Source organism: Nycticebus coucang, chromosome 9 (genome assembly GCF_027406575.1).
Source record: "Nycticebus coucang isolate mNycCou1 chromosome 9, mNycCou1.pri, whole genome shotgun sequence".
Classification (NCBI taxonomy): Eukaryota; Metazoa; Chordata; class Mammalia; order Primates; family Lorisidae; genus Nycticebus; species Nycticebus coucang.
The window spans coordinates 1,451,617-1,464,863 of record NC_069788.1 but is presented as its reverse complement, the minus strand read 5'-3'; the positions used below and the strand labels follow the sequence as shown (position 1 = coordinate 1,464,863).

At 43.1% G+C, this 13,247-nt stretch overlaps 1 protein-coding gene across 5 annotated transcripts in view; it reads right to left on the bottom strand.

Moving 5' to 3' along the window:
* The window catches only part of CEP162 (centrosomal protein 162), an 88,595-nt gene that overhangs the window by 16,701 nt on the left and 58,647 nt on the right, over positions 1–13,247 (bottom strand). For all 5 annotated transcript variants that reach the window (XM_053602600.1, XM_053602601.1, XM_053602602.1 and 2 more), the window contains 5 exons: positions 11,696–11,800; positions 8,485–8,697; positions 6,608–7,242; positions 3,790–3,931; positions 1,112–1,210 (listed from right to left, as the gene is read on the bottom strand). In XM_053602600.1, coding sequence (XP_053458575.1) covers positions 1,112–1,210; positions 3,790–3,931; positions 6,608–7,242; positions 8,485–8,697; positions 11,696–11,800 — 1,194 coding nt within the window. The remainder of the gene's footprint in view (positions 1–1,111; positions 1,211–3,789; positions 3,932–6,607; positions 7,243–8,484; positions 8,698–11,695; positions 11,801–13,247) is intronic.

Below are 13,247 nucleotides of genomic sequence, written 5' to 3'. Positions count from 1 at the left end.
CTCGGGGATGTTGATTAGGCACAGAACACAACTCTTCACTTTCCTAGCGGATGACCTGTGACCTCTGTCATGGCTCCACCGCCTCCGGAGCTACACTCCACCACACCCCGAATTGCTTAGAAAGAGCCCCCTGTCCAACATGGGGTGGTGGCCTTTTCCCATTTTTGGTGGCCACACGTCTGCCTGTAGACGCCACTGCTAACGCCAGCTGGCCTGGTTCTCTGAGCCGCCTTCTACCTTTCCACATCTAACAGCCACATCTGGTGCCTTTAGAATCTTTTAATTATTACTTCAGATAACTTGTTTCACAGTGACTTGTGAATCTATTTAACTGAATGTTTTAAACCTTGTTAACATTTTTGACAACTTCCCAAAATCAATTCTAAATTAAATTCTTCTGACTTAAAACTAATTTTGGGATGTTTCAGAGGGTCCCTGGAATATCTCAAAAGAACCTGTTCTCCTTATTTAAAGAAGAAAAAAAGAGAGAGAGAGACATTAAACTAATTAGGCATATTTAGTATGTGAAAATTGCCTGGGAATCATTGTCAAATAAAGATATTTAATCTTCTTTGAGTTATATTTGTATGGATATTTTATTAAACATTCCTCATGTTATGTAAATGATTCCTAAAAATCTGGTATGTCTTCATATTATCTCAGTAATAATTCTAGTTATTATCTTAAAATGTACATTACAGAAATAACTAAATTTCCATGTCCATTGCATTATAATGAACTCGCATCATGTATGTATGGAGGGAAATATTTTTCTTCCTGACAGTACTTAATCTAGAAATGGATTCAATTATCTATTCAATTTTATCTCCAAAACAAACAAACTATTCAATTTTATCTCCAAAACAAACAAAAACCCAACATCTCCCATCCAATTCCCAACAGCAAATAAAACATATAAACAACTTAATGCCTTAATACTTTATCTGGCAAAAGCAGACTTTATATAAAGCAAGTTATTAATGTTTTCTTGATGTGAGATTTTCAGGTTATGTCTATTTGTACATTTAAGTTAAATTTACACAAACATATGACTATGATTGAAATGCCTAAGAAAAGCTTATTTAAGCATAATATTTTGGTAATTTCTTACCTGTTTCTGCAGGATTTCTTCTCGAACTTGAGAAAGTTCATGAGATGCTTGTATGCGCTGTAGCTCGTTAACTTGATTCTGGAAATGCTTTACGAGTACCTAGGAAATTGTCAGAAGTACTCAGTAAAGCTTCTCCTTGAACACTATTTGCAAAATTTAACAAAGCCAAGTTGAGATTGGCATTTCTGACAACTTCTCAATTAAATTCTTCAAACTAATTTTGGGATGTTCCAGAGGATCCCTGGAATATCCAAAACAATCTGTTCTTACTCTCAAGTAAACCTCTCAAGAGGTAAACCTCTATAAAGTCTGAGCATTTGGAAAAAGGTAGGGACAATATTATCTTTACATTTTGTGATTAGTTTTAGTAGGGTAATAGTTTTTATTAAAGAGCTATTGGGTGGTGCCTGTAGCTCAGTGGTAGGGTGCCGGCCACATACACCGAGGCTGCCGGGTTCGAACCCAGCCTGGACCTGCTAAAACAACAGTGACAACCGCAACAAAAAAATAGCCGGGCGTTGTGGCGGGCGCCTGTAGTCCCAGCTACTTGGGAGGCTGAGGCAAGAGAATCGCTTAAACCCAAAGGTTTGAGGTGCTGTGAGTTTTGACACCACAGCATTCTACCGAGGGCGACATAGTGAGACTCTGTTTCCAAAAAAAGAGCTATTGACTATAACACACACGTCTGTGAGATGTCAGCCTCACATTTTTAGACAAAGCAACCAAATACATAAGCAGATACTTCCCAGAAGCAGCCCTGAGAACTTGGGGAAAACTTCTCTTTCTTGTTCACTTCTACCATGTTCAAGATCAGACTGTAACTGGCAACTTCCATTTAGCTCCCAATTTTAAAGTATATCACACTTGTAACTCTGGGGAAGTAAGATTTACCCTGGATGACACTGCTTTCCCCACTTCTACACTATTCCTTGTTACACAGTCACTTGATATAATGCTTACGACTGCCTTCTGATACCGTATTCCTATGGGGTGAACAAGCTAGACAGATTACCTATAAAGCTATATGAATTGTTTCTTTTGAAAAGCACTCTAAATATTTTTTCATTGATGTATTAACATTTTTCTGAACAACCTGAAATTAAGTTACAGCTCATTATATTTTACCCCTTAAATATTTTTCAATATGTCTATCTTTACAAGCATGTAATAAGGCATTTCTCAAAAAGCCACAATCCCATTTTATACCTAAGAAAACTTACAATTTCTTAGTATCTAGAAATCGATGTTCAAAATTCCCTAATTGAGGGATTTAAAAAAATCTAATTAGTGTAGATGCATAATCGTCGTGTTTGTTGATGGGGGGCACATGATGTTTCCACATAGCCACATAATGTCTAACAACCAAACCAGGGTAAATAGGGCATCTGTCACCTCAAGCACCGAAGGATTTGTCTTTAATTAAGATGGTGTCAAGAGAGGATAGTGAAATAATTCTTAAAGATTTCCCCCCAAGTTTTTAAAAATTAAAACCTACAGAAAAGATGAAGGGCATATCATAGATTCTTCAACTTGATTCACCACCGAACATTTTGCCACTTTTTTTCTTAGATATAACATTTGAAAATAAGTTGCAGATGAAAGTTCTACCCTTTTAATGCTGTTTTTTCAACCAACTAACAACCACAGAAGACAGGCCATGTGAAGTTTTTGTGGGTACACTCCCCCCAACAGGATACAAACCCCTCCCCGCAGGGTCCACCCCCACCTGTCATTCAAAAAGGAAGAGGCATTTATCTGAGGAGATGCTGACCAGCTGCCCACGTCCCCCATCGTAGCCCTTGGAAGACGGAGCTTCACGAGGCTAGAGCCGGAACCTCAGCTGGTTACTTCATTCCCAGGGCCTGAATGTCACAGATTTGAGTCACCATATTTTCAGTGAATGGAATGTAATGGCAGGAAGACGGCTGGAGGGTGAGCACTGGCCAACTGTGACTTGGGAACCACGGCACACGTAAGCTTCAAGAATCCGCTGCGATGTAGGCAGAGGAAGATTTGAGAAGTGCCGGTAAAAACCATAAAAAGGCTTATTTACATGGTAGAGTTTTAATACATGGTAATGGTATCTTATGTCAAAAACATCCATCCGATAATTTCCCATTTTTTTATCACTAACCTGAAAAACTTAACATTTCCACTTCCATCCAGGTTAATACGAAGGATGTAAAGTCTCCATTTTTTTTTTAATGGCTGAATAAGTATTCCATGGTATACATATACCACAGCTTGGAAGTGGAAGACATTATTCTTAGTAAAGGATCACAAGAATGGAGAAGCATGAATCCTATGTACTCAATTCTGATATGAGGACAATTAATGACAATTAAGGTTATGGGGGGGGAGGAAAAGCAGAAAGAGGGAAGGAGGGAGGGGGGTGGGGCCTTGGTGTGTGTCACACTTTATGGGGGCAAGACATGATTGCAAGAGGGACTTTACCTAACAATTGCAATCAGTGTAACCTGGCTTATTGTACCCTCAATGAATCCCCAACAATAAAAAAAAAAAAAAGGTAGAAAATGTATTGATAGGAATAAGTCAAAGTAAATAAGTTTTCTTCAAAAAAAGAAAAACTTAACATTTCAAAATGACTGCTCAGTTAAAAGTCCCCTTCCCTAAAAAAATCTCGTTAAAGTCAAAGATCAAAACAAATTGTTATTTACCTCTTGAGTTGCTATTTTACGATTTAGCTCAGCGATTTTGGAAGAAGAATTTTCCACTGCATTTTGGCAGAGGAGTTTCTCTATTTCCCTCTGATGCGCAGCTTTGAGGGAGGCAACGTGTGCGGCAGCGTCTTCCCTGACCCTGCAGAGGGAGGAACCACAGGTCAGTCAGAGTTAGCACAAACATGGGTCAGTAGGCTGGACGTTAAAGCAGCAGAGGGAGAGAGGGCACCGCTGCAACCTGCATCCTGTTAGGGCCTTGTACGTTACTGCCTGTGAGTTCTTATGACCATCCGTGAGCTGCTGTGCACCTGAGTTCAGAAGAGAGCGCTGCATCCAGGTCCCGCGTCAATTAGCAGGTGGTTAAGCTGGACCTCAAGGTCCAGGCCGCCACTCTACCCCCAGCCGATGGCTACACTGTCTGAGGGAGTCTAAGATTCCAGAATATCTGATTGAATTTAAAGCAAATACTTAACATTTTACCTTTTGAGATAAACTCAGACTTTTTGCCCAGATTCTCATCTAGGTGATCCCAGCTGCTCCCTCTGGACTCATCAGCGCTTTGTGTCTGGGCCCCACTGACTGACTTCTAATCCATAAATGACTCCAGGTTTAGCTGTGTGTTGTGGGAACAAGGTGATGTTAACGGTGATTCTCAACACACAGGGGCAGCTGATTAACTTGGATTGTAGGTATGAGTGACTATTCAGTTGTCTCTGTGATAAAATTTCTATATTCAGAGGCAGTTTAGTAAATGGAAAGTTACAAAATAAAGATTTGATATATTTCATATATTTCAAATATATTACATATATTTGATATATATGTAATAAGGATTACATATATTTGATATGTCTCTCATTGGAAAGAGTATTCAAAAATGACATGATTTTGTTCAAAGCAGACATTTTAGTAAATCGCTGTTGATTTACTACATTAGTATATTAACATAGTACTTCCCAAACCATAGACAAATTTGCCAGTTGCTTATTTCACTTTATAATATATTTCTGTGGAAACAGTGTGATGAGGATAAAAACCTAAAGCACCTGTGATATATCTGAATTGTTATAAAAAAAGAGCCTAAATCTGGGACTGGTAAGATTACTTCTCGGGCCTAGAGCTGAGAAACAGGCTGATGATACTAGAAAATTTTAAATCATATACAGGCAAATTCATGGGATAGACTTGAATTTTAAATTATTTCTAGGAAAAAAAAATGTGATTCTTCCCAAATAGCTTCATACTACTGCCATATTCAGAACTAAAGAAACAAAGTTTCCATTTGGAACCTGGCTGCCACGGCTGCGAAGGCCACCGCCACTTGGCCAGCTCGCCTTTGCAGGGTGCTCCCCAGGCTCACGCTACTCCTACGCAGGCTGCTGTGAGGACACAGAACAAGCTTCATCTTGTACCAGCTCGCAAGGACCTACGAGGCTGCTTCTGACTCACGCTTTCTTGGTACATACTAGTTAGGAGGAGCTGGGGTGGGTGCAGCACTTTCCCGGACTTGAGACACCAGGAAGACAATTCCGTGTTGGGAGGGCAGAGTAGTTACGGGATCCTAGTCGGTTTTACGCAGGATGACTGGGGAGGAACAGGAGTGGGGGGACTAAGTGGAGCAGGTGGGAAGGAAGCAAGCGACCCGAGAAGGACTCACAAGGAAGCACCCTGCAGGCCGGGACCCCGGTACAGAGGGGGTGAGGCTGGGCCTGACAATGGAAACAAGCCGTGTGTGCCACAGACAAGCTGGGGAAGTAGGCAGGGAACCTAGTTTATGGGTAAAAAAGAGAGAACTTGAGGTATTGTGGACCCCAAAAGAGGATCCTAATAAATAGTTGTAGGTTTAATCAGAATTCAGGGAAGAGAAAAAGTCTATAGAAGTGGCTCTAGGAGTCCCAGCTCACAGGCGCCACGGGAGTGGCAGAGTCCAGCGAGGGCCAAAACAGAGAGCGGACAGGGAGCCAAGGAGCTGACGCTGGTAGACAGAGAGCTGACCTTCAGAGAGGGGAAAGGGAAGTCACAAGTCTACAGAAGAGCAAAAGGAGTTTAGTCAGAGCTGCCAGGCACGGAGGTGGAGGGAGGACGAGGTTCGGGAAGGCAGCATGGCCAGCACTGTTGGGAGGGAGATGGGGACTGTCACTGTGCCAGGAGGGTCACTGCTCAGAGACCAGGCCTCAGGTGGGGACGGCGGGGTCACGTTTAAGAGGAAGCTTGAGAGAAACAGAAGAGGCTTCTTGTAGAAACTGGCATTGTAAGACAGAGAGGACTGGAACTCGGGCGGATCGGGTGAAAACACACAAGGATGTCAGGACTCCAGGGGAACGACAGCAGACAGGAGCTGCAGATGCCCCAGGGAGAAGGGGTAAGCACACGGGTTCTGCACGGCGGGAAGGAGCGAGGAGACACCCTGAGGAGAAGGAGTGAGAGCTCAAGGTCAGTCTGAAGAGTTATTTTTGGGATGGCAACCTTTTTCTCTTGGACTAGTCTAATATGGTTGTTTTCTGATAGTAGTCTGCCTTCCACAGTTATAAATGATGACATTCCTTTGCAAGAAGGGCCCAACAAAACATCGTGCTAACACCCTGGGGACACGCAGACAGGCAGGACTGTAAGAGGAGGACGGGGCTGGCTGCGTGTTCAGGCTCCAGGGTCCCGGCCTGACGCAGCCCAGGCTCAGCAGTGTAACGTACCTTCCTAAAGTTCACTAATAAATTCAGTTCAGGGTCAAACTAATTTTCTGAAGAAATACATCTTAAAATTTTTCAACTTTTTCCTTCTATTTCCCCATATATTTACAAATAGTTACAAATTTTACCTTTTCATGGAATTTTCAAACTGGTTCACTGCTGCTTCAGATTTCCTCTTCAGCTCATCCCTCTCCAAAATTAATCCCTCTCGCTCACTTTTCAACCTGTAGTTCTCCTGTAGAACCTCAGAGACGTGGGCATCAGTGAATGTGTGTGGGGTCCCGCGGACTGCACAGGCTCTGACTTTGCCTGTGTGCAGAACATCTTTCCTCGCCCTTTTGGCAGACGAGTCCTCCCTGTCTGCAGAGCTCTGATTAGACAGCATTGCTCTTCTTTCCTTCTGGAGCCTTTCCACGGTCTTGGAAAGGTCTTGTATTTCCCTCTTCTTTGCAGCCAGCTCTTCATTGAGTCTCACCAGTTTAGCTTTAGCGTGAGCCTGTTCCACCTGGAATTCTATAGACTGAAGATCTTTGTCATCTCTGTTGTTTTTCTTGAGTTCCAATTCAGCATTCCGATGTTTAAAAGAATCAGTTTCGGCCTCCAGGCCCCTTACAGGGACCTGATGGGCTTCCTTGGTGCCGTGGAGCCCCTGCCCAGGCGGCTTCACCCTAGAGGGCCCGTCCTGCAGGCTCTGGGGGGCCTCCTTGGACCTGCAGGCCAACAGCTGCTGCTGCTGCTCCTCCAGCCTCTGTTCATACTGGATCTGAAAGGAAAGAGTCCACGTGAGGCCGACCTGGGAGATGCTGCAGAGCTGACGGAGCCTGCATCCCCGGTCCCACCCAGCCTGCGTCCGGCCCTCGTCACACCCTCCGCTGGCAACCTTGTGCTTCCTGAGGGAGGCAAACGTGTCAGGTCCTACTCCTCGACTCTCTGAAGGGCATAACGTTCCGTATTCTTGATATATGTCATCTGATTTCATAACTGATATGCTGCTTCATAAGTTTTAACCTACATGTGTTCTTATACACCCAAAATTTACTTTAGCCCCGACAGTCCACTCACTAGAAGCGCCCTTCTCTGTGCAAACTGTCAGACACATTCTTTGAGGACAAACAGGCAGAGCAGTCAGGGTATGGGAGTCTCTGAGAAACATTTTCATCCTTCCAAGATCAAGTAATTAATCTCACAGAGTAAAGTGGCTTGGAATTTGTTTACTGGAGCTTTATTATTTCATTTGGTTTCTAATAAGTGAAAAATAATTTCCCCTGTGAACGGAGGCAGCTGCTCCCTGAGCTATGACAGCCGCACGTGGGGTTCCAGAGATGAGGAGACTCGGTTCTTTGACTACCTTGTAGCCTGGTGAGGAAAGCTTCCTGTGACAGCTGTGGCAATGGGCCTGTGCACATGGTGGGGGTGGGATGGGAGGGGACCACACAGACAGCACACTCTGAAGAGTGATGTAAACACGACTGAATGCCCGGTGTCCTGGGGACCAGAAGTGGACGGAGCAGGTGGCAGGCGGCAGGCAGGGAGCAGGGGAGGGGACCACAAAAAGGAACAAGTCGGGGCAGGTGGATTTGGACACAACATGGGATGGGCACGGAGTTCATGCCTGAGTGCCACTACTCGTTCAGTGAAATACTAGTAATAACTATAAGCATTTACTGAGTGTTCGCTGTACTCCGGGCATAGTACCAGGGCTTTGTTATATACTTTGACACTCAATCCTAATATCCTATGGAATAAGCATTCATTAATTAAAATATTTATTGAGTATCTACTTTGTGCCGGCCACCTCATGGTGAGTAAAAACAGACAGTCCCAGCCATCTTGGGAGTCCAGTCTAGATGGGGACAGGGGGAGAGGGACACCCCTGGTGACCTCATCTCATCAACATGGCTGCAGCTATGGTGTCCACCATGAAGCAGAGCTGGGGGCCGAGCGCCCCAGGGGACATCTGTGAGCAGGACCCCCAGGCTGCTGTGCTGGCCGCCTTTACACTCACTTTCATTTTCTGAAACTCTTGTTCCATGGTTCGAAGACTTTTCTTTGCTTCTTCATCTTTGCCCTCTAGATCAGCTTCTAGCTTTTTTATCCTTTTTTCCATAAATTCCACTGTGTTTCTATCTGCTGGGTCCCCAGCTGCTGATGCAGCCAGTATCAAAGCAGGTAACGAGTTGGGATATCTCCGCCTTAGAATCCCTTCCATTTCCTTGACCTAGGGAGATACTTTTGAACATAAGTAAGGTCACAAACATATGTAAAATCAGCTTTTTGTATAAACTTAGATTATGCTACATTAGTCACATCTAGAGTTCAGGACTGTTTATAGCGCGTCTCTGGACTGCATCTAAATGCACAGAAGCACAAATAAATTTTAAGTTTTACATACCTAGATCTCCTAATTATAAAAAGAAAACCTAACACAATAACGTCTAATAGCTGCTGGTTAATTCACAGAAACCCTCCCCTGTCCATCTGAAAGCATCTTTGGGCTTCTCTGACTGGCACAGATGTATAAACTCTTTGCAGTAAGCACAAAGCTTCCCAAGCAGCTGCCCTGCCTGCAGCAATTTTCACTTCTCTCCAACCCTCTACAAAGGCCTCCTTCCAAAGTTTATTTTAAAATAACTTCTTTCAATTGGCAATTAGCAATAGCATTTAATGAAGTCTTCATAAAAGATTGAAAACTTTTCACTGGGTCGGACAGGTAATCTTTCTGCAGGAGAGAAATGCACTGGGGTCCATGGAAGTTTCAGCTTTATATTATACATGCCTATGTGTGTGTACTTGCTTTTTAACAGATTTCATGATGAAGATACATTTCAAAAACATAAATACAGACGCTATATTCCTTGTTTAACACTTCTGTGGCCTGTGGGCACACAGCCAAATAGCGCAGAGCCCCCGGATCCAGTGCCTACAGCGGGTCTGGTGGGGCCGTCAACAGCGATAGGGCCTTGAGACAACTCCTCACCCTCAATCCTTCTGCCTCGTGGTAGGATGGGATGATAAAAGAATCAGCTTCAGGAGGTTGATATAGTTGGGGATGCAATGACTTTCTTCATGGTAATATTTGGCGAGTGCCCAGCATCCAGTGAGGGCTTGGTGTTATAATAAAAGTGTTAGCTTTTATTATAATTCCATCTGAAAAACTACTTTCCCAAGGTAAAATGGTTTGCTGGTGTTCAAAACCTTATTTATGGACCAAATATTATTCATTTTAGGCATTTAAGGGTCGTATCATTTGCAAAGTACCAGTAAGTACTTCCATTTGTGAAAACTGCTTATATATGCAGTGATATTCCATAAATTGGGATATGGCCAGATACAAATAGTAATAATTTTTTTCACTTGGAAAAATTTTAAAGGCTTGTTTCCCCTGGCGTTACAAATCTAGCGTGCACACGAATGTACGCATTTTCGCAGTAAACATACGGCTAGCTGGTTGTCTGTGGAGTCTGCGCATGCACATACATTACATACCTTAAAGGGAGAACCGGATTTTTAAAAACTTATTTTAACATTTTCAATTAATACATTAATTTAAAATTTAAGAAGTACTTTCAATTTAATTTTGATATCCTGATATATTACATTTTTGGGGAAATAATAGGTTTTATTTGTCTCTAATTTCCCTTTTTAACATTATTCTTCAGTCAGTGATTCCAAGTATGACTGGTGTATGAAGTAAAAAATTTTCAACAGTAATTGAAAATTAGACTATGAAATATTCTATTAAATAAAAAAGCATGAACAAATGCACACAATCTGAAATTTTCATTATAATAGTCATCTAATTGCCTCCATTTTTACTTATGTTGTATTTAGAAACAGTCATTTTATTTGTAATTAATATATTTCAGAATATGGCTGCAGAATGATTCTGAATGTATTGTAACATACCTTGATTACGAAAGATATATTAAGGTTTAAAACCATTAGGATAGAGATGCTCATGGAGACAGACTAAGATCTAAAATGTACATGCAGCAATCCAAGTACAGGAGACGCTCTCGCCTGACGAGCAGAAAGACGGGACTTGGGGTGGAAACCAGGAAGGAGGAGGGTCGCGTCTATAAAGCGGTGCACGCCTGCTCAGCTCTTGGAGTTCCATTCTGCTCCTAACAAAGCTTTACTTTTCACTCTCACACGTTTAGTCCCGTGTTACTGCTCTTAAAACAAGTCGTCTAACAGAGAAGTAGTTCCTGTGGTCTTTTTTCTCTCATTAATGCTGGATGGCTTCTTAGAACAGCTAATCTTAACCTTAAATGCTGACGAACACCCAGACAGTTCCAGACCACACTCATTTTAGAATATTTCCAGCTCTTCAAAGCACCTCTCTCCTGTTCCTTTCTTGGCCCCTGAACCAAACTCCCAAGCCACACCTTTTAACGTAGAAGCAGGTGCCGTAAAAGAGACAAAGGTGATTTCTGGCTTAGCTTCCCTTCTTCTCATGAAACTGAGATGATTCTCATCCCAGGGATGACCTCGGAGTTTTGGATTTGTGATGAAATAATAGCTGTCTGTTTAGGAATCATGCCCTGACTGTTCTAGAATCAGGCTCCCTTATGAAATGGGAATTCTTAATATTTACTTATGAATACAAATGCTACAATAAGGAGAGCTTTAAAAATAGAAAGAAAAAAATTACAATTCCACTTCCCAAAAGAATTGTTTCAGTGAAAAGATCTTTATTCTAATAAGCTTCACTCTGCGATTTTAGTAGAACTCTCCAGCCACACTGATGACAAAATATTTCTAAACAGTAGGCATGAGCTCAGTGAGATGGCCACTCTTTGGGAGACTGGAAGTTCGCGTTTCTGGGTGTTTGCAATGCTTCCCCGGCATTACTGCTCTGTTTCCCACTCAGGGGTCTCCCTTTTTGTACTTCTCGCTCCCCTATCTTTGTCCAGGAAGAATCCCAACTTTCTACCCAGAGTTTCAAAATCCTGCTTCCTTCTTCCCTGATGTCTAGTAGAGCTGGGGCACAAAATAACCTTTGGTTAGGGGGTCTACCTTCTTATAAATGAGGCACAATAGTCCAAGATTATTTACAAAGCTGTAGATTATATAAAATGATATTGTTGTTGCTTTTACCAATGTTACATTAAGACAAGAATTTCCAGGTTGACCACATCTTATGTGAGCTCTGAGAGCAAAAATGTGCTGTATATGAAATATTTCAATGAAAATTTACTTTAATAACCACATACTTGTCGCTCCAGATCCTGAATTTTTTTGGCATCGACTGCTTTATCTTTTAAGTGTATCTTCTGCTGAGCAGACGGATTCCCAGATTCAGCTTTTACTTTCTCAATCTGTCAATATACAAGTAACATGTTAAGAAGCATTTTTTTATTTTTGCAGTTTTTGGCGGGGGCCAGGTTTGAACCCACGACCTCCATATTTGGGGCCAGCACCCTACTCCTTTGAGCCACAGGCACCGCCCTAAGCATTTTTTTTTTTTTTTGAGACAGAGTTGCCCACAATAGAGTGCTGTGGCATCACAACTCACAGCAACCTCAAACTCTTGGGCTCAAGTGATCCTCCTGCCTCAGCCTCCCACATAGATGGTACTACAAGCACCTGCCACAACTCCTGGATAGTTTTTAGAGATGGGGTCTCGCTCTTGTTCAGGGTGGTCTTGAACACCTGAGCTCAGACAATCCACCTGCCTTGGCCTCCTGGAGTGGTGGGATTACAGACACGAGCCACAGTGCCCACCCTAAGAAGCATGTTTAAAACATAAAGCAAACTTCACGGTTTCACTCATACGTGGGAGCTAAAAATTGAAAGAATTGATCTCATGGAGACAGAGAGTAGAGTGATGGTTAACAGCTGGTGAGGATAGCAGGGGTAGGGCATAAAGTGGGGATGGTTAGTGGGTGCAAAAATATACTCACATAAAACGAACAAGGTCTAGATCTCATAGCACAACAGGGTGACTGTAGTTAACAATAAGTTATAGCGAATTTAAAAATAGCGAAAAAGAGTGGAATGGGAATGTTCCCAACACACAGAAATGACAAATGCTTGAAATGATGTATAAATGGACACGCTGATTATCCTGATTTGATTACTACACATTCTATGCCTGTATAAAACATCACACGTACCCTGTACATATATATACACCTATTATGTATCCAAAATAATTAAAAATAAATTTCAAAAACATAATGGAAAAGCACAGGGGGAGCATAATGTTGGATCATTCACTCCCTCCCTCCCTCACAGCAGACCCTCACTGAGCCCCTCCAGGGTCCAGCACCGCCCAGGGCTGCAGACAACAGCGGGTGGGGGACAGGACAGGTGGGTCCCCTCCCACAGTGCTTATGCCTAGCGAAGGGAGAGCTCTGATAAGTTACTAAGTAAAGTCAGTCGATCAATAAATGACTTCAGAGGGCGACACGTGCCAGGCTAGGAGAAGGAACTGTGAAGAAGCGGGGACCGGGAGCCATGGGGCTGGACAGGGTCGGGCGGCTGCCTCGGAAGGTCTTCCTGGACTGAGACTGGAGCTGAGACTTGAACAAGAAGGAGATGGGGCAAGCGTAGGGTCAGAGCAGTCCAGGCCAAGGGACCAGTGGACTGAGCTTCGCGTGTTCAAGATCAGAGGAGCCTGGTGTGGCTGGAGGAAGGTGGTGTGTGTGTGTGAGGGGGTGGGGGTGAGAGGTAGGCGGGGCGGGACCCCGGGGGCCTGATGTGTCGTGACAAGGAGCTTGCGTTTGGGCCCCGTCTGAGCTCACAGGGACTCTATACCCAAAT